The sequence below is a fragment of the Pseudopipra pipra genome, chromosome 1 (genome assembly GCF_036250125.1).
Source record: "Pseudopipra pipra isolate bDixPip1 chromosome 1, bDixPip1.hap1, whole genome shotgun sequence".
Classification (NCBI taxonomy): Eukaryota; Metazoa; Chordata; class Aves; order Passeriformes; family Pipridae; genus Pseudopipra; species Pseudopipra pipra.
The window spans coordinates 136,989,644-137,010,426 of NC_087549.1; the positions used below are offsets into that span (position 1 = coordinate 136,989,644).

The following is a 20,783-nucleotide window of genomic DNA, read 5'->3' on the forward strand; positions in this document are numbered from 1 at the left end:
AGAATTGTTACTACAATCATATTTTAGTCATACTCGCAAAAATTCCAAAATCTCACAGACTTAACAATGATCACACAAATAAGATGGTGTGAGACATTAAATATAGTTAAAAATTTCAAAGAAATATTTTCTTCCCTTTCCCTCACAACTTCAAAATATGCAGCAATTCTCTGTAGAAAAAAGAAGTACTTTTTTTGTTCTGCTGCAATTCATATCTACTAGAAAAGTTTGAGATAAGAAATATTCTGGAACTATATCACATTATTTTGTTTTAAAATACTTGCTGTTAAAATTTCAATATTGTGTTTTAAATACTTCAGTAGTATTTTCTGTATATTTTAAGTGAATCTTTGTTTTTAAAGGGCTTTGTTTTCCATACTAAATCCCATATGAATTAAATTTTATAGTGGTATTACTGCATTTTTTTTTTACTTAGGGACTGATCATGGGAATTTTATCCTGAAAAGGATTTTAGGATAGCTAAAAAATGGTAGTTACACAGGAATAGCATTGCAATAATGAATTTTATTGTTATAGCATGTGTTTATTACAGTAATTTATAACAAATATCTCCAAATTAGGTAATTTAATGTACATGCCTGGTGTTGTTGATCTTGTATTCTATTTCTTAATTAATCAGAAGACATCTTGCTGGATGTATTCTATTTCTTAATTAATCAGAAGACATCATACTTAGATGTTAGGATTACCTTGTCATGAACTTGCTTTTAAGCTTTCCAATATGTGTTGCTTCTAAAATAATAAATAGAGAATTTACAAATGAGTTTAGACTGTTTTCTCATTATAAATACATATACATACCTGAGCATATAAATTTATATATACAGACAAGGAGGTTCAGAGATGCTCTGAAATGCTCAACAGTTAGGAAATTCGAGAACTTTGGATTATATATTAAGAAGTCCTCTTATGCATACGTGTTTTGGTAATTATGAATTTTAATGCCTTCTTAGTTCATATGCAAAGACTTGGTGTTTGCACAATTTGCATAGGTCATAGTTGTGTTCAGTTTGTCTTTTGGTCAAATACTCGGGTAGGTAAACTTGTTAAATATGAGGCTTCTGTAGAGTGTATGTTCCCGGTATATACAGTCCAGTATTTGCTACCCGGTAAAATCCCACCTGTTTTCAATGTGGATGGTAAAGGAGAACTGAATGATATGAAGGCCACATCAGTCCACAATGGCAAAGCTTCCTGCAGTGTATGGAAGCTGAAGCACTTCACAAAGAGCAGACAGATTTTGCTTGGCAGTCGGATTGTTCAAAAGCAAGCTAAAAATGGGAGGGGATGGGGAGTGCTGGGTGACAGAGGAAGGGGGAGGAATTGCTGCTGTTACAGAATTCAAAGATGGAAAAACTTAAGTCTGAATTACCTAGCATGGAAAAAATTTAAAAAACTTTAGAAACTCATTCAGTTAAGTTCAGTAGTCAGCAAATTTCACCCCTGGTTTGGGCGATAAAAAAGATTACATGTATGTCAACGTTTCCAAAATGTGTAGGTAACTCCCCACCTTCCCCACTTCAATAAATAAGTAACTGATTACTTAAAATATGGTTTATAATGAATAAAAAGCTAACTTAAGAAATCTGCTATCTGGAAACTTTGCAACTCTGAATGTTACCTGCTTTATCTATTAAAATTATTTTACTGCAAGTTCTGACTGTTCCTTTTGAAGCTTATGAGATACATAAATAACACACTTCTCCTAAAGAACCATGTGATTTTCAGTGAGTTGCTTAAAACAAAAACACTTGCAGAAACATTCGTTTGCTGTTGATGATGCAGTTGATTGCAGCTCTTTGGAGAAGACATATGTGACTCATGAGCTTGTATGGTCATTTCCAATTCACATTGTTGTATCTTTGTACCCCAGTATAACCACAGCGTTTGATGTTTAAGCTGTCGTATTTTAACTTTTAATATACATAAATATATGAGAAATATAAATATACCTGGTATATGTGAGCTGTTTCCATTTTGCAAAGGAATTACTGCTTTTCCCAAGGTAGCACTTAAACTTTTTTTTACCCTGTAGTTAACCTTAGATTTAAAAATGTGCTGTGTGATACCTGCATTGAAATCTGTATGTGTGCTTATATCTAAATGCACTATTGTTTCCAATTAATGCTCTAATATTATGAGTAACTCTACCCCAAATTTAAACAAAATACATTTGTGAAAGCAAGCACGGTACGAAACACAGAATTCCCGTGACGGCGTCGTATCAGTGCAGGCAGCACGTTTATAATCCTGTTGGAAACTATGATCAAATGCTATTTGGAATAAGGATTCAACTCTGGTGTGCAGGAACCATATCGTATCTAAAGGATGAGGTAGGGGTTCATTTGGAAGATGACGGATTGACTAATGTTGCAATACATAGAAATCTAGATTTTATTTTTTTTTTATTCTTCTCCTGTACAGGCTTCCAGTGAAGGATTGCAGAAGTTATACAGTCATGTATTGCTTTGTTTCTACCTTTTTGAAATTGATAGGAAACAGTACAAAGCCCAGGAAGAATTTTGTTGGTGATTTATAATTCAAACAGCGCAATCTGTTAGAGTAGCATTATGCACCCTTCAGAAGCATGCAGACAGAGAGAGAGAAGTTGCTCAGGGAGTTGATTGGTGGTTTTCTGTATTTGGTTTTGGTTTTGTTGTTTCGAGTTTTTTTAAAGTGCATTGTTTGTGTGGAGTGTAAGTGTAGGCATAAGCCTTCCTTCTTATAGCTTCAGCATATCCTGTAAACAGCCAGTCTTAAGGCTGGTTTTGCCATGTCTGTGCTGAACTGTTAAATGCTGTTGTCATCTCTTGTCAAAAAACACCACCTTGGTTACTCATTCATCAGGGCTTTTGTTTTAACAAGTGCTTTTCTTTCATTCTGTATGGAAAAGAGGAATTATTTATAAATACTTACAGAGCTCTTAAGTCACCTACTTATAACCTTTTCTCGTAAAAATCGCTTTGCTCCGGTGCCTGCAAAATGCTTGACAGTCATTAGGTAGCTAATGTGCTGTGACCACTGCTTATTACGGTAATCATAATTAACACACCGATTTCCTGAGCTCTCTGTGTTGTCCTGTACTGGGACTGTGGTGGTCTTGTTGGTAAGTCTCCACTACGGGTAAACAGTACGGCTGTGACCCCGTGATGGCACCAGTTGCTCATGGTAATAAGTAATACATGAGAATCTGAGCTCACTGGAGTTGACTAAAAAAAACCCCAAACAACTGACGACAAAACCAACAACCAGCTTTTAGTGGGCTTTGGTGTTGATCCTGTGTGAGGAATGGGACCATGCATACATGAGACCAGAAGCCTGAGTCAGAAATACACCAAACATCTGGTTTTGCTCACAAGTTGAATTTTACCATCCAATGCTAAAGAAGTCTTCTCGTAGGACCTGGGAGAGATACCCATCTTTCTCAATGACTGAATGCTGAATATTTAGTTTTCTCCTGAATGAGAAAGGACGTGGCAAGGGGATTATTCCTTGAACTATATGTGACTATGAATGGAAAAGGAGGTATATTAAGTGTGCACAGGACAGGCAGAGGATAACACAACTTTCATTGCATCCCTTGTGAAATAGTGTTTTCACATAGTCCCTCAAAAATCTGGGTTTACATTATTGTTTTTAGAACAATTAGTTAGTGGAATTATATATGGCCTTGCTTTGTACTGATTTTAATAAACGGGTTTTATTTTCCCCAGTTTTCTCTAGGAAAGGTTTGAAGTTTGGTGGTCATTGTTTTCCCCCCCACCTACCAAAGACAGGTGCCTTGTGTATCCATATATATAATGGTTTCCTGCTGTAGAAGTGCATATTGTATAATTTAATTCAATGCTATTTGTCAGTTAGTATTTTGCTAGTTTGTATGCAAGAAGAGGTTATGTGCTTTCTCAGTATAAATTCTCACACTGTAATAATACATCTTTTTTTTATTAAAGCACTGCCATTGTGTGAACTAGGAGTTCTTAGTGATGTTGATGAATTAACTTAGTCTTGGAAACATAAGGATACGTAGGTGCTAAGGGCTGATATAAAATAAGAAGTTTCAACAGCCTTTTTCCAACGCGTTTCCTTTCATTCTTTTCTTTAAACAATAAATTGCAATATTTTCAACAGATCCCCTGTGAGCAGCTTGCAGATTCGCTATGATCAATCAGGGAACAGTTGTGGGGAGAATTTGCCCCCAGTAGCAGCCAGCATAGAACAGCTTCTGGAGAGGCAGTGGAGTGAAGGACAACAGTTTTTATTAGAGCAAGGCACCCCCAGTGACAGTAAGTACTCACAGTCTGTTTATTATGGCTTTTGTTAACTGTTACTCAGAGCTGCTATTCCGTGCTTGTCCAAGAATTTTAACAAAATTTAATTGCTGTTGTGAATTGAAATGTAACTGTGGTGTATAGTTCTAACACAGTTCTTAATGCAGCACGTGGCATCAGTAGGTGACAAACGACTTCTCTGTGGCTACCTACGCTTTTATGGATGGAGAAATTGTGTCAAGCAAGAGCAAGTAACTTGCAGATCCAGCTGGTCAGTTGCAGGGTTTGGAAAAGAATTCGGAACTCTTAGATCCACTAGTGTAAATATTGTAGTACAGTTCCCCATTTTTCTTTATATTGTGTGATATAAATTGGCATAATGATTTTTTATTGTTCTGTATTTCATTTTTACATCTAAACTGCCTACTTCTGTTGCTGCTTGAAAAGAAAATATTTACAAATGTTAAGAAAGGTATCCTATTGAGCTTTCTTGTCTTTATTATGTTCTGCCTTTCTTGTGAAGTTCTCAAAGCAAGCAAATATGATTTTTCAAGTTATGTTTAATAGAGTGGAATAGTCCAAGAATGAATACATTAAAAGCATAAGTGATCAGGAGATCACGTGGGTCTCCATATTCAACAATATATCAGTATCAAAGACAATTATTGACTATGTTAAAAATTTTTTTGATTCCAGGTTAGGCTTTGTGTTTTATTGAACATATTATTCTTCTCGTTGGTAATGTAAAGCGATATCTAGTTAGTGTTTTTATGAATGGTATCCTGACAAAAATGCTAATTGTGAGGAAATTCATGCAGGGATAATCCTTTAAACATGATAGCTGGAGGACAGGTTTAGCTAAGTCTTATTGCATCTCATTTGAGCTCACTGAGGGTTCCTTTGTATGTTCTTGAAGAGGAGGGATAAAAGCTAAATCCTTGGGAAATGACCAGATGTGCCTATACCAGTAGACTTATGTCTGTAGTAGGCCCAGAGGTCATGTTAAACAAATACAGTTTAGAATTTAAAAAAAAAAAAAGGCTCTCCCTGTGGCTTTACAGTCACACTCTAGTACTAGCTGGGAAATCCAAGTTCTGAAACCAAATCGGAGTTTGAGAAAACTGTGCTTGGTAAAAATCAGGTTAGTACAGAAGGTGATGCCCTTGTTATGCAAAAGGCGGGGGGTAAGTGCGGTGCTCACAGAGTGCTCCCTGCTGGGGGATTCCGAGATCGCTGCTCACGGCTCCAGCAAGGTGGGCCCGGAGAACTTGGTCACGTTGGATCACTTTTTTTTTTCATTGTTTCTATTCGTTTAGGATTCACTGTACAAGGCATTCATGCAGAAAAACTCCCTTTTCACAAACTTGATTGTTTTTACATAAATGTTGCTGGTTGCCTGTATTTATTAGTTGAATGCATACTTGTCAATCTTTTCTGTTTTATAATGCTTAATATTCCTAATACTGCAGCTGAACTGGATTTTTCACAACTATGCAGTTAACCTGTGCTACTAAAATACAACAAATTTTATAGTCTAATTTGGGGATAAGTTATCATGTACTACTGTTTGCTTAAAATGAATGCTAGCCCTAATGATGCTGCTTTATCAGTATGTAAGCCACAGTGTAGATGTATTCCAAAATTACTATCACACGCTATGTACTTTTTTCTGCACTTTAAATTACACAAAATAGATCTTCAATCTTCCCAGTAAAAGTCAAACTTTTAATTTTATTTGTATTTTCACATATGATTTAGTGCTAGTCTTAATGTAATACAGAAACTAAAACCAAGTGAGGATGTTATTCGTTCATTGAATCTGTTGTGAAATATATGCATTTTTGTCTTAGTTTTAGGAATGCTTAAATCATTACACCAACTTCAGGTTGAAAATAGGCGGTTGGAAGAACAGATAAAGAATCTGACCGCTAAGAAGGAACGGCTTCAGCTTCTCAATGCACAGCTCTCAGTGCCCTTTCCAACAATAACTTCAAATCCCAGCCCCTCTCATCAAGTACATGCCTTTCCAGTCCAAGCACGTAAGTAGAGGAGATTATTAAAGTGTCAAAGTCATTTGATCATGTATTTATATGAAATATCTATTTCATCCACACATGCCATCGATGGGAGATGCATATACATGTAGGATGAATATAGACCAAGTATTTGCTGATGTGTTTAAATGTTTAAAAGTCAATTGGTTTATTTATCTGAACCCTTACTACTTGTTTCAGTGCAGTTTCTGTTTTACTTCAGTCTGGAGCACATCTGTTTGAATCTGTTGATTCACCAATTACTTAGTTAATATTTTACTATTCAGCAGCGATTTTAAGGTTGACTTTGCATTTTCTATGTTTACCTTTGACATTATTTTGAAATAATTATTTTGAATCTTTTTACATGTTACAGAAATGTAACCACTGTGTGTTTTTTGAAATAATTACTTTAGCACCTAGTACTGATTCCTTGAACAGCAGTAAAAGCCCTCATCTGGGAAACAGTTTTTTACCGGACAATTCTCTTCCGGTATTAAATCAGGTAATTTTTATTTCTTTCTTCTAAACTTCTTACATGTACTCATCCTAGTCCTTGCATTGTGCTGTTAGGTAAAATTTTAAGCAGCTGAGGGAGTTTTGTTGTTTGTTTTGACACCAGGAGATAACCTCCAGCGGACAAAGCACCAGCAGTTCATCAGCGCTTTCCACTCCACCACCTGCTGGGCAGAGTCCGGCCCAGCAAGGCTCGGGAGTCACCGGAGTTCAGCAGGTCAATGGTGTGACAGTGGGGGCACTGGCTAGTGGTATGCAGACTGTAACCTCCACCATTCCTGCAGTGCCTGGTGTGGGTGGAATAATTGGAGCACTGCCAGCCAGCCAGCTGGCAATCAATGGAATTGTAGGGGCTTTAAATGGGGTAATTCAGACCCCAGCAACAATATCACAGAACCCTTCTCTCACTCATGCAACTGTGCCACCCAATGCAACTCATCCTCTGCCAACCACGCTAAATAACAGGTAAGAATTTGCTGATTTTATGTTTTTCTTGATAGTTCCTTCTGTTGTTCACGTTACATGTGTTTTTCATCTTACTCCGTAGGTAGTTTCTTCCTTAGCCTGTAATTGTTCTGCTCCTGATCTGCGAATGAAAGTGAGGATTTAATGGAAGCACAAACAGTTTTCTCTTTAGCTTTTGGGAATTTTGTGTCCGTTTATTCCCATTTTTTTAATCAAGTCACATTCCCAAACAAATGTAATTATGTAAATGTTCTTCAGCTCATTTTTTTAGTTCAGAAAACAATGTTCTTTATCCTGACAATTGTTCTTCCAGGATTAAAGGAGGACTGGAAAAACTACCATTTGTTGCAGTAAGAACGGGGGAGGGGGAGAAGGAGAAGAAGAGTATGTGGTCATGTAATTCAAGATGTAATAGGCATAACTAACCAGAGTTGTAATACAGTTGCATGGTGTTTTCAGTTGCCTGCACTGACTCCAAAACCAACAAAATTAGTTTTTCAAGTGGTGTGAAGGATTTCTAAATGCATAAAAAGATTCATGTGCGAGTATTCATAACAGCCCCTCACCAAAACCAGGTACCCTCAGTAGCATGAACTGCTGCTGCTTGAGCTGCAAGGCAAATGGGTAACAAAAGGAGACAGCTGCTTTCCAGGAGGGGGAATGGACTTCTTGGTCTGGAAGTATTTTGGGATAGAGCAGAGCCTGGGCCAACTCATTCTTCCTGCTGCCCTTCCCCCCACCCCTTGTATTGTCCTTTGCTTAGGATGGAGAAATACAGGTTCTACATAGAAAGAAATGCCTGCAAATAGGGAGTGGATAACTTGTCGTTAAGTAGTTTATTTTTGGAGATTATGATGGATTAGCCACCAAAAAAAGGCATATGTGATTGAAATGATGCAAAAGATCCCTAGTTTTTCAGCTTCTTTTTTCAGTTTCTTTCCTTGCTGTTGGCTTGGCAGCTCCTGAATATTCGTGTACCATATAATTGTGTGGTATTGCTTCAGTAGGCTCATAAAATCTGATACTTTCAAGTGTATCCCGTTGTTTGGATGTGTTATATTTTTACTGAGGAGCCTGTTTTTTTTATAGTTTATATCATATAGGAACATGAGGTTCCATAGGTTAAACAAAAGACATTTTGTTAATGAACAGCTGTCTTCTTTCTTGAGTATCAGAGGTTTGTGAAAAACAGAATTTTTGCATTACTCTCCCCAAAAGTGCGAGGAGCGAGAAATACTCACACTTAATAATATTAACCAGTTGCATAATGCTTTCCACTTTCACTACTGCCAGAATATATTGGTTATGCTAAATACCAGTCATGCCACTGTTTTCTCAAACGATTTCATACACAGATGATTTACTTCCAATTTTTTATATTGCAGAAGTTCTCTTGTTTCTTTTTTAATATCCATCTTAACCAATTTAAGTCTTCAATGTGTAGCCTTGTAGTAGAATGCTCCAATTCATGCAAAATACTGCAACTAGTATCCCCTTCATAAGCTCTCATTCTGACTTTTAGTAGAGTCTGGAATACTCCCAATGATTTCCTATTTTCTGCTACAAGCTTATGATGTACAACTCTGCCAGCACTTCCATTTCTCTGTTTCTGTTCTTGCATGATCTCTTTCTGCACCACGCCCTCAATAATACTAATTTAAAATTAGCGTTTATATTAAATTTAAAAGTGCGCTTTTTACACAATTCTCTGCTTTATTTGAGCTCACCCAGATTATTTCCCAGGCCCCCTTCCTTTTGAGGTGTTTCACAATTAGCCCCATTTTCTCTGAGTTTTCTGGTTTTATATTTAGAAGAAAAAAGTTCAGGCTGAGCAAGCACTAATGGTAACTAATGCTAAAATAATTTTGGTAATGACATGTACATTCCCCCTTCCTGTTTCTTCCATTACAAATGCTTCAGTGAAAAATATGAAAAAACTTTTCTGTTACTAAGGAACTAAGTTGCGAAGAGGCTCTGGGATGACTTTCAAGGAAGGGAAAAAAATACCAAAAAAATTTTCCACTGGTTGAAATCTTTGGTTCTGGAACTCTGTGGGACACCTGTCACTCTTGAGTTTGATGCTGCTTCAGTGGCAATTAGTTGACTATTTCTTTAATGTTAAATTCCCCACGATATCACTGCTCTTTGAACTGCCCTGATGGGAAGGTTAAATAGGCACAGGCAGGCACGAAGGTTTGGTGCCATGGCCTTGTGAGCTCTCTGAGCCTGGTTAGATGGTGTGGTAGTGGTCAAGTTTGGAGGGGGTTTAAATCAGTATGGGCAAGATGTTGGAAAGGCGCATGACAGCTCAGCCTTACTCTCTAACTTTCGGGTATAGGTCTGTAATTAAAAGACTTGCCAGATGTTCCTGTAAGTTGCTTCTTACAGTAACTTCACAAGCTTCAGAATCTGTTCCAACAGTTTCATGTAGAAAAATAGCCAGAGTGTTTACCAATGCACAAACACTTCTTTATGCATGTTGTCCTTACTCATGTGAACTCTTAACTGTGGGACACCAGGAGGTGAGAAAACACTGATTTGCACACTGCTGCTGGAGAGAGTTTCAAGTTGTAGGTAAAAGAGCCCACATTCATTCACCAGAGAAAAATACTTGATCCTTTTCTGGGAAAAAGATGGCTTAATGCAGATTGCTAGCAACTGGGAGATTAAGTGATTTGAGGAAAGAGATAGGATTGTTTCTTTACATTCTCGCAATCAGAGAAGACTAGGATGGAGAGTTTCAGACTGATTATGTGCCTTTTAATGAGAATCTAAAAAGGATTAAATTTACATTCCAAGTTGATCTGGTTTAGAGAAAGCTCTTACGGTGAAATCCAGTGAACTATCTCTTCTGGGAAGCTTGGGAGCTGCACCGTTCTGTCTTCTGCGGTTCGGTTTAGTTTCCAAACACTGATCTCAGCTGCTGACTGAGGGTATTTTCTTTCAAGTGCCAATGCAGAGCAAGAGAGGCAGGCAGAGCGATTAAAGAGAAAGGAGAACAACAGAAAAAAGCAGTGCAAAGGTAAAACATGGTCTGAGAAAAAAAATGGGATAAAAGAATGGAAAAAAAACAGCTGAGAAGATTCATTCCCTTATAGAAAAATACAGAAAAAGTGAGGTAAAAAGAGAAGAAGGAAACAGTGATAATTTTAGTGAGAATACTGTGGAAAATAGTGTCAAAGGCTTTATCTAAGCCCAGGTAGACACATCCACAGCCCATCCTTTATACATCAAGCAGGTCACTCTGTCACAGAAGGAGATCAGGTTGGTCAAGCAGGTCACTCTCTCACAGAAGGAGATCAGGTTGGTCAAGCAGGACCTGCCGTTCACAAACCCAAGCTGACTGAGTCTGATCCCCTGGTTGTCCTGCACGTGCTGTGTGGTGGCACTTAAGGGGATCTGCTCCATGACCTTCCCTGGCACCGAGGTCAGGCTGACAGGCCTGTGGTTCCCAGGTCTTCCTTCCAGCCCTTCTTGTAGATGAGCATCACATTTTCCAGCCTCCAGTCAACTGGGAACCCCCCCATGTCAGCCAGGGCTGCTGGTAAATGGTTGAAAGTGTCTCTGTGAGCACTTCCACCAGCTTCCTCACTACCCTTGGGTGGATCCCATCCTGCTCCATAGCCTTCTTATCGGAAGAGGTTTCCCATTCCTTACAGGAAATAAAGTGCAGCCCACTAGGTGTTTCCCAGGCTGAGGCCATCCAATGAAGTATGAAACAAAGTTCATATGTGGCTTGCCCTGTCCCAGCAGGAGAGAATGGTGATGCTTTGGGCATTTTCATATTGGCTGGTTAATACAAAGTCAAATTACACTGGAGTTGGGCTACAGTCTGCTGGCTACTGTAAAAATGCAAGATAAATATTATGTGCTGGGGAGCTAAATGATTGTAGCCTAGTGCTGTGGATTTGTGGCTGATTTAAGTTAATAATTCCTTATTACCAGTCACAACAAGCAATCCTGTCATCCTCTTGATCATCCTACTGCACACCTTCTTGCTGGTTCAAGCACTTGTGCATCACACAGTGACTTCATCTACAGTAATAGATAATATTTTAGTGTGTTTTGTATTGGCTTAAGTTTCACCTCAGTTCCCTTGAGGTGCAGCTCATTGTGCAAGAGCCACTATGAGGGGAGAGGACAGAAGTGTACAGCTGAAAGGGACATACTTAATGTTTCAATAGCAAGATAAACCTACCATGAAACTACACCTTAATGTTTTAATGGGTGTTTTAAACTAGTAGAAGCTAACACTGGTACTGAAAGAGTAAATCCAGCTGTCTTTCTGGTCCTGTGTTCCTGACACACCCTTGTTCATGCTGTTGGTCTTGCAGTCAGCTGGCATAGCTGAAGAAACCCTTTATTTCCAGACTAGTTGTCAGCTGGATCTATGCCCTGCCTGGTTTCCTAAGTATCTGCAGCAAATTATATGCAGGCATGAAAATAGAGACTGGGAGTGAAGTAGTTGGCAAATGCAGAGGCAGCATCCACAGACAGAGGGTGTTTGCTAAATTACAGACAAGGTTGGGAAGAGTGAGTGATTTGAATGTCACAAAGGATGGGAATTAGAAGGAAACCAAGGCAAAGTAAATGCTTGGTAACTAAGTGTTAAAGATTGGCAAGAGCTGTCTTGTAATATAAAATCTGGACTTTCTTCATAAAGTATTTGGAAAAAATGTAGAACTGGTAATTATTTTCTGAGTTTCAAATAACGTGCATGGAGTAGATGTATGTTACAGGCAAGATGTTGCTGTTGCTCAGCATAAATGAGACTTGGGGGTGATAAGGTGTAGGCATGTGTCAAAATGCAACTGGACAGACAGACAATTTAATGTTTACAATATGCAATCAAAATGCTAAATAGGGACTCTCTGTTTGTGTACATCTTTGCTTTAATGGAAAGTAAAAAGTTCCCATACTTTCATATAAACTACAGTATTACCCTGTCAAACCCTACAGTGCCTCGGGACTAGGATTGCTTTCTGACCAACAGAGACAACTTTTACTCCATCAACAGCACCAGCAATTTCAGCAATTACTAAGTACCCAGCAACTCACATCAGTAAGTTTTCCAGTTAATCATGATTTATTGCTCTGTTGTTATTCTAAGGCATGGAAAAACTCCTCAGCCTAACAGACATACTAGAAATGTGTTTAACTTGATATTAAAGGCTTTGATAATATTTTGGTTTTTCAGTTGCTTCAACCTTTTTGATGATAGTCATGTTAAATGACAGGATGTTATTGGGCTGTGTGTATGGCTAGAAGAATCATTTGCTAATGCCTTCAGATTTCATTTTGTCCTATGTGGACATGGAGGCTTGTCTCAGCATCAGCTGTGGGTAGCAGAGTTTGGGAATATGTATGGATTCTTAACAATATCCTGGGAACTATTCTCTGATTCCACTAGAACACTAGCAAAAGATTTTTGGATATCATTTCGTGAGCTGTCTTTGCTCTGTTTGCAGTATTCATATAGGCCAGCAGGTAACTGGTTTGACTATTTGTATTGTTAATTGTGTAGTTTTAGCACATGGTATGTTTGTTCCGACAGGCCTGATGAAACCAGCAGGCTTAGCTGAGCTTCTGCTGAGCTACTGATTTTAGGAAATCTTAGAGGATTCTTCCCTTTCCCCCAGTCTCATGGAACTTCATTAGTGTAACCTAAATTAGCTGGGATTAGGTTAAGGGTTGCCCTGACTGAAGATCTGGATAAGCAGAAACCCAGGGAGGAGCTATTTTTCAGTAATTAATTATTGATTTTTTTTTTTTCCTTCCTCCTCCCTCTCCTCATATTACTCAAGGAACATCAGGCCCTTTTGTATCAATTAGTACAGCAGCAACATCACCATCACCATCACCAACACCATCAATCTGAAGTACAGCAATTGCAGATTACTGGAGGAGCACAGATACCCATAAACAACTTACTCTCAGGCACACAGGCCTCACCACTTAATGCAGCTGCTACCAACCCATTCCTTACAATTCATGGAGATAACGCAGCTCAGAAGGTGACAGTAAGTATCCTTCTCACCTCACTTTCAATGCAGTACCTCCAGGAGGTAACCAAAAGAAGTAGGTTATGTGCCTGTTTTCACAAACCAGGGATGGTGGATTTTTTCCTTCATTTATTTTTTTCTTGAGCCATGGGCTGCACTTAATGAGGCTCAGAACTCTGTGAACTTGTAGTCACTCCGAACCTGTGTGCTGCACACTCTTGCTTCCCTGGATCAAGACACCAATCCAGTGACCCTTGCCTTCCCCTTGTAATTACAACTGCAGCCCTAGTCCTCCTCACCCCACTTCTTCCCCAGTTTGTCCACTGTTTTGTGGATCATTCCTTTTATCCCCTTACTTGGCGAGTTTGCCCTGGCCAAGCCTCAGGCACTGTGGAGCTGCAGAGATTAGGTGATGACTTGAGAGTTGAGGAGCCCTTAGCTGGGAAGGTGGAATGTGTGTTAGGAGAATGGGCTGTGTGCATCTTGGCTCTGGCCTGGGAAAATGAGGCTGTACACTGGGAAGCTGAGCGGCTCTTTTCCTTGATAGAGTAATAAAACCTTTCCTAGACAGAAGAAGAAACAAGACACATTCTTTTCTGGCGAAGATATTCCATTATCTTGAGTATTTGCCCATAATCTCCATCCCCAGGATGGGAATTCTTTCTTCAAGAAGTCAGAAAATAGAATTCATTCTCTAAGGATCATACAATTAAGATAAGAGAGGATGAAGGGAACTTGGAAAAACAAAGGATGTATAGATGAATAGAGCAGGAAGACATAAAGTTCCACTATTCCTTGGAGAAGACATCAAGTGGCAGTGGTAGAGGAAAAAAGGGAGCTTGTATGCAAAAGCATATAGGGAGAGTTTGGGCTACATATCAGACCCCTCTCTGCTCCCCACTCCCAAAGCCTCCAGCTACTTCAGGAGCACTGTAGTGGAGGACTCAGTCTGGGCTTCTTTGGTACTTCCCAAGTAGTAGGTGAGACACAAAACATAAATGTTAAATTTTCAAGACAATTTTCCCTATAAACAGCTCCCTTCCACTCAGCTATGTGAGCATTTATTTTATTGAGCTTTGAGCAGTGCCCCTGTCACGTTTGGTTTGGTTTGGTTGTGGTGCTGCAGCTGAACCGCGAACGGCAGCGCCGTGGTCGGGTCCCTTCTCCCAGTCACTGCCAGAGCAAAACTGCTCTGTCACAGGGGTTGGCTCCACGCCTGGCCTGCATTTAGAAGTGTTCACAGTTTGCTCTGGCATGTTTAAAATTTATCTCCCCTCATTTTCCAAAAATTAGCAGTGAATGGAATTGAGACCCTCTATTTGGTTTGCATCCAAACAAACTATTCCATGTGACTTTATTTTGAATCTTTTTGACATGGCCATTACTGGGTCTGTACAATGTGGCATGCTATTACAGTTGTAGTTTATGTTCCTGTAGCAGTGAGCTGTACATAATTCCAACAATTCAAACAAAAACCTTAGAAACAAATTTCTTTTGAAATAGCTTATATATTTTTTTAAGGTTAGAGTTGAGGCAGGTTGCATTGGATTGTTGAACTGTTTTTTAACAAATTCTCTATTTGCCAAAGTTTGAATGTTTTAATCTCATTTGCAGCTGGAACTGGTTTTCAGGTATTTCTGAATGCTCAGTGAGTGAGATGAGGTTTTTGCTTGGTCCTGTTCAATACCTGCAAGAAATGTCTTTGCAGTAATATATGGAAGAAAGGTAACTGTGACAGGGCAAGACAGAAATTGTATTTCTGTTCTGATGGGGAAGTGTAGATTTCAGGCCTCTAGGTGGGCAAAATGCAGTAGAGGTCACCTGGTATTTGCCTGGACCATCTTGTGGTTCTGGGGAGACCCACGGCCAGGAACAGCCAGTCTCGTGAGAATGAAAGTAGAAGCAAAATTGATGTTTTCTAATGCTGGCTGTGGTGACCTTAGCATTCTTTGCTTCAGTGCAGGACTACTCCTTTAATTATTCTTTCCTTTCCTATTTGTTATTCTGTAGTACATGTTTATTCTTTACAAATGCAAAAGTTACTGTGTATATGGCTGTAGTGAATGAACCTCATCTGTTTTGTCACTTTTATGAATGTAATTTTATTCAGCTCTGTATGTTATAATCTGATTTGTAGAAGTATTTTCTCTTACACAGAGGCTCAATGATAAAACTGGACCAGTTGCGTCAGAGAAGAGTTGACATTTGAATGACACTTGAGACCTGCACGTCCTGCTGTTATAGCACTTCATCCGGCTGCAAACCACGGCTGTCCTTTCTGGAGACTGAAAAAATGCAACAAGGAACTCTTACTGCACAGCAAGAGGTTAATAATTTTCGTACGGATATTTTTGGTAGGCTTTCACTTGCTTTCTTGTTGCACTAAAATGGATGTACTTTTTAATGTTTCAGACTGTGAAGTAGATAAAACTCTGCCAATCATAATTATTTTGTCAATATTGATGGTACTAAGTACGAATTCAACCACAGAAGAACATATACTTGACTCTTCAGTCCTAATCTTACGAATTTAAAGGCTACAAACTGTCTGCAGTCACGCATTGCTTTGGTTTCAGAGCAGTAATTTAACAGCCCCAGCCCATCTGATCTGCTGCTGCGGTTGCAATAGATCCTTTTAGACTGAGCTTCTAATGGCAGCCGGGACTTGCTATTTGTCCTTTCTTTTTTACACACCTGTTTTGAAACCTGACTCATAAGGGAATTGACTTTGAACTTTTTACTCCTTTAAATTCCTATTGTTATATAGTGGGAGTTTTTCTTGAGTATGTTACAGTATGGAATCCAAAGTTTAATAATTTTGGTGTAGGTTTTAGAGTTCTGAGGTTTTTAAAGGAACCAGTTTGGTTCCAGTGACAAAGTTTTCTTACCAGATGAGAAGGCCACACGGGAAGAAGTTCGTGTAGTGTTTGGCCTAAACCAAGTGCCTGTTGCTACCTCCACTTTGTTGAAATGGCTGCAAACAGCTGATCATGCACTAGATGTGTCCTTGTTAGCAGCGGGAATACTCTGTCTTGCACCAGCAGCCGTGTTCTGCCTTTCCTAGAGGTGTTTATACCACTGTAGAGAGCTCAGGCAGATTGTTACCTGGGTCACTTTCACTAATAAATTACCAAAAAAGTGAGTTAATATTTCCCACTATAATTTACCAGTGGTTGAAACGGGTGAACTTGCATTACAACACTTCTGGCAGTTGCTGATTTCATGGCGTGAGTCTATGCAGTGAAGGACAGTTCAAATGGGGGTAATGACCACTAATCAATATAAAGGTGGGAATTATTAGAGGAAAAGACCCAGCTGTAATTAGACCTCCACTGTGTACTTATTTGGAAGAACATGTTAATTCTGCAATATGTTTCTTAGTTAAACATTGCACAGTTCTTACCTCATTTCTGTAAATAAAGTTTTGTGAATCTGTTTTGTATTGTGAAGAATTCATAAGAAAACATTGATATTTTGATTTGTAATATTTCTAATTAGTAGATTTAATTGAAAAAGTAAAAATAATTTATTTTTATATGTTCTGGGGAATTTTTTAAAAATGTCACAAATCACTTTTGTAGATACTTTACAAAAGTAAACCAGTGGTTTATTTTACTTACTCGCCCCACTGGTGGATATTCTGTAACAATTTGTACAAAAGGTAAGATGGAAATGTGCTGTTATTTTGACTAGATGTAAAATTCCAAGTGTATGAAAAGATACGTACAAAGCTTTTGTTAATAAACTTTAATAATGTTTATCATTGTATGTGGTTTGCGTGAATGTGAGTCTTGTAGAAGAACAGAGTGTTTCTATTAACATCACAAGAAGGGAAGGATTTCAATTGCACGTGGCCACTAAATTTTATTACAACAAGTTTTTAAAAATGTTGCTCTTGTAAATTTTTGCTTTCAAGAGACACTGATGCAGCTGCAAAACTGTCCAGGGATGGTTCCGCTTACAGAACAGAAATGCCCAGTTGCAGCCCTGGGTCTGATGTCAGTTTTTTGCTTTCACCCTTCAAAGAGAAATGACTGGAATTGCAATGGCTCTTGTCCAATGGGCCCAGTTTGTTTTGAAGTGACTCAGTGAGAGCTCTGTGGGGATGGGATGGGTTCTTTATCTGCACTGTGCTGGGGCTCAGGTGATGGAGGCCAAGGTTGTTGCTGTAACCTTTGCACTGTACTTTCTATAAAAGCACCTCAGTGTTTTATACTGTCCACAGAAGGGACACCTGGTCTTTTATTTCCCTGGCAGCAAAGAGAATTTGACCCTTCCCATACTGTCATTTGAAGATAAAATGTGAGGCTGGTTGCAGTCCAGGTTTTGGCAGACAAGAGATGCATTATGGCTTCCTCACAATTTTTAGCCCCTTGCTAATGAGGGGGAGCCTCAGGCTGAGAGCAGCTTCTGGGACAAGCAGCAGGAAGATGGTGTTGCCATAGGCCTGTGCCATTTGTCTGTTGTTCCATCTGCTCAAGTTCTGAGTACTGAATATTTTCATTTTCCAATGGGGAAAACTGGAGTCCTGAAAAAAGACTGGTAAATGGGCAAGCTCAGCAGTAGCAGGAGGGGAATGTGAAACACTGTTTGGCATGGTGAAGGGGGAACGTACTACTCCCCTCCCCACCCCAACCTTCTGAATGGTTTCTTGGCCATCAGGGCTAGGAAAAATTCCCTATGTTCTGGGGGTATTTGATGACTGGTTTATGCTCTGAGGTGAAGAGGTTTGGAAGACTTAACCATTTCTACTGATTAACCTGTACACAGTGTAGATGAGCTCTAGACCTGGGTCTAGTATTCTGTCAGTGTTCTGGCTCTGTTGAGCACTGACTGTTGGCCAGTGCTGAGCGGGGAGACCATGGAGCACGTGTAGGCCGGGCCCTGGAGTTATACTTGGCACTGCCAGACATGGAGAGGAAGGGGAAGAAAAGCCCAGTATGACCCTGCTGCCAGCACAAGGCTTCCAGGGAATCCTGGGTGTCCCTTCTGCTGGATGCAGGGACTGCTGCTTTATTCTTGGATCTAAGCTGAAGCCAAAAAGTTTTTATATTAGACGAGTATCAGTAAATTGCCCTGCTCCTATTGGAACAATACGATAGGAACCAGTAGAAGTGATAAGTCCTGCCTTTCCATGTGTGTTTCTTGTATTGGAGAGGGAGTGCCTAAACTCTGGGACCTGTCTTCTGCCAAGATGTAGAGAAATACGAAGAGACAAAGTTAGAAATACCGGTGAAATTGTCAGAAGAGATTGGTGCCAGCAGCCCAGGATAGCAGTGGCTGTTTCACAGTACCACGGTCCTGGTGGACCAACAGGCAACAGCAAGGAAATGAAAAGGACAGTTCTGACATCCAAACAAAAATCCAATTCAGCAGCCCTTTAAAGAAAGAGCACATCAAAGCCAAGTTCACATGAGGGCCAGATGTAGTCAAAACCAACCTTGTTTCAATGATTTTGCAGATCCTGACATCAAAGATGATGGTCTGTGGCTGATTTGGCACCAGTTCAGTAAAGCCAATACTGCTGTCCCTGTGGGATGCCTTGGATGCCAGAGCAGCCCAAGCCACTCCACAGGTCCCTGGCAGCCAAGTTGCTGATTACTGAGCTCCCCTCACATGTGTTGGGAGCTGCTCTGGGCTCAGTCTCATAAGCAGCACAGAATAAATGCCCTGCATTTCAGAAGGTTTTTCACCAAAATCCCGCTTTACTGACAGCAATGATAATATCCCTTACGGCTTAGAGAAGCCAACTAATTCTGGACAGCCTTTGACATATTAAATCCTGGTTTTATCAACTTTATCCATTCAAGCTGTTTTAGCAGGAGCTACTCTTTCAGCAACAGCACTTTAGACATTAACTGATCGACTTTCTGGTGCCTGTTTTTCATACACTGCACTAAAATCTTGCTGTTGGTTCTGCCTAAAGGAGAGCTCAAGTCACACAGTGTTCCTGTTGTTTTCAGACTCCATCATCTCACAGAGAAGTCACATTGTAAAATTTTTCTGAAACATCTTTTTTTTCTTTTTAAATTAGTTCATATACTTACATATACTTAGAGCTGTAAAGTTGAATGTAATGTAGTCCAAACATTTAGGTTTGCAAGAAGACACTGCAGAACAGCCTCTGTTGGTCTTTCCTCTAGAGCTAAACAGCCTAAATGAGAACACAACCTTCACAGCATCTCACTCATGTTCTACTCATTCACTTGTGTATGGTTGATGGGCTGTAATTTTACAAAATTCTGATGCTTTAGCCTGGCATTGGACTGTATCCTCAGCACAGGAATATTGCCCTCCCTGGGTCACGTGCACCAAATACCCCTTTCCACAGCATTCTGCCTGTCCCATCAAGAGGGACATGCAAAGACACTCAAAAGTAGGCTCAGATCTGACTTAGAGAACAGAAGCTACAGCACAGACTGTCTCTGAGACTGAACACAAAGTTTCAGTGTAAAAAGCACCATCAAGCTACAGCTCACAACTGCCCAGGAAAGAAAACGTATTTTGTTTGAAGGCAAATATTAACATTACTTAAAGGAAATCTGCATTTTGTGCTAGAACAAAAGCTGGAAGAAGTTGCTTAACTCCCAAGCCTTGAGTCACCTTGGTTTCCATGGATAAAAACAAGCCCTGGCTACAGTTTTCTGCTTCTCTAGTGAGCATCATGTCTGACCTCAGTCACCGCAGACTAGAGCCACTGCTGTTAGGGCCAGGTGTGTCATCATCCAGAAAACATGTGGCACCCTCAGGAGAGGCTCTTGAGAGGCCCTCAAAGTCTTGGAGTCTCAGCCATGCCACCTTCCTCCCCCCACCAAACACCAAAGCTGAAGCTAAGGCTGGGCCAGCTCCTTTGGTCCTTGAGGAACTGAACATGACAATAAGACTGGATGGGCCCTGGATGAAGCTGCCAGTACCTCATTCCGTGTTCTGCCTCCCAGATGGATATCTCTGGGCATCTGGTGGCAGAGATCAGATCCACTGATGCAGGACACTGACTCACATTCCCCATCCCAAGACCTTCAGTTCCAAATGACCCAGCAGTGCTATGCAAAACCTTCCCGGTTCTTGATGCTGAGTTGCCCCTGTCACCAATTCCCGGAGCAGTGCCACTGCAGAAAAGGCCAGTGCATTTCTCTGACACAGCCAACTTCCCTCTACTTTCAGGCAGGTTGTTACTTCAAGCAATAAGGATGCAATCCATCAACTCCCTTCTCTCCAGGCAAGAGGAGACATCCAGCACTTCAGGTGCTCAAAAACTGGCAAGTGTGACAGAAGGGCATGTACAATCTTTGCCCATCCTTAAAAATCTTCCTTTGAGTAAACTGGATTTGTCAGGAGTACTGCTTTAGGTTTCTCAATGTGAATTTCTTAAACTCAAATTCTTAGCAGTCAGCAGTTCTTGTCCTTCTTCTTCCTTAGACCCCCATGCAGAAGGTGTGGGGTGGAGAGAAGCTGAATGTGTTGGGCAGGCAGTGTGT

General features: G+C 39.9%; 1 protein-coding gene across 11 annotated transcripts in view; it reads left to right on the forward strand.

Annotated features, from left to right (window-relative positions):
* MLLT10 (MLLT10 histone lysine methyltransferase DOT1L cofactor) overlaps positions 1-17,071 on the forward strand; it is a 123,338-nt gene extending 106,267 nt beyond the window's left edge. For 6 of the 11 annotated variants that reach the window (XM_064635043.1, XM_064635059.1, XM_064635081.1 and 3 more), the window contains 7 exons: positions 4,150-4,304; positions 6,140-6,328; positions 6,739-6,827; positions 6,945-7,303; positions 12,263-12,365; positions 13,108-13,323; positions 15,446-17,071. In XM_064635043.1, coding sequence (XP_064491113.1) covers positions 4,150-4,304; positions 6,140-6,328; positions 6,739-6,827; positions 6,945-7,303; positions 12,263-12,365; positions 13,108-13,323; positions 15,446-15,514 — 1,180 coding nt within the window. In that variant the 3' untranslated portion in view covers positions 15,515-17,071. The other 5 variants (XM_064635126.1, XM_064635048.1, XR_010425049.1 and 2 more) reach the window with 4 other exon arrangements.
* Positions 17,072-20,783: the final 3,712 nt, after the last annotated feature.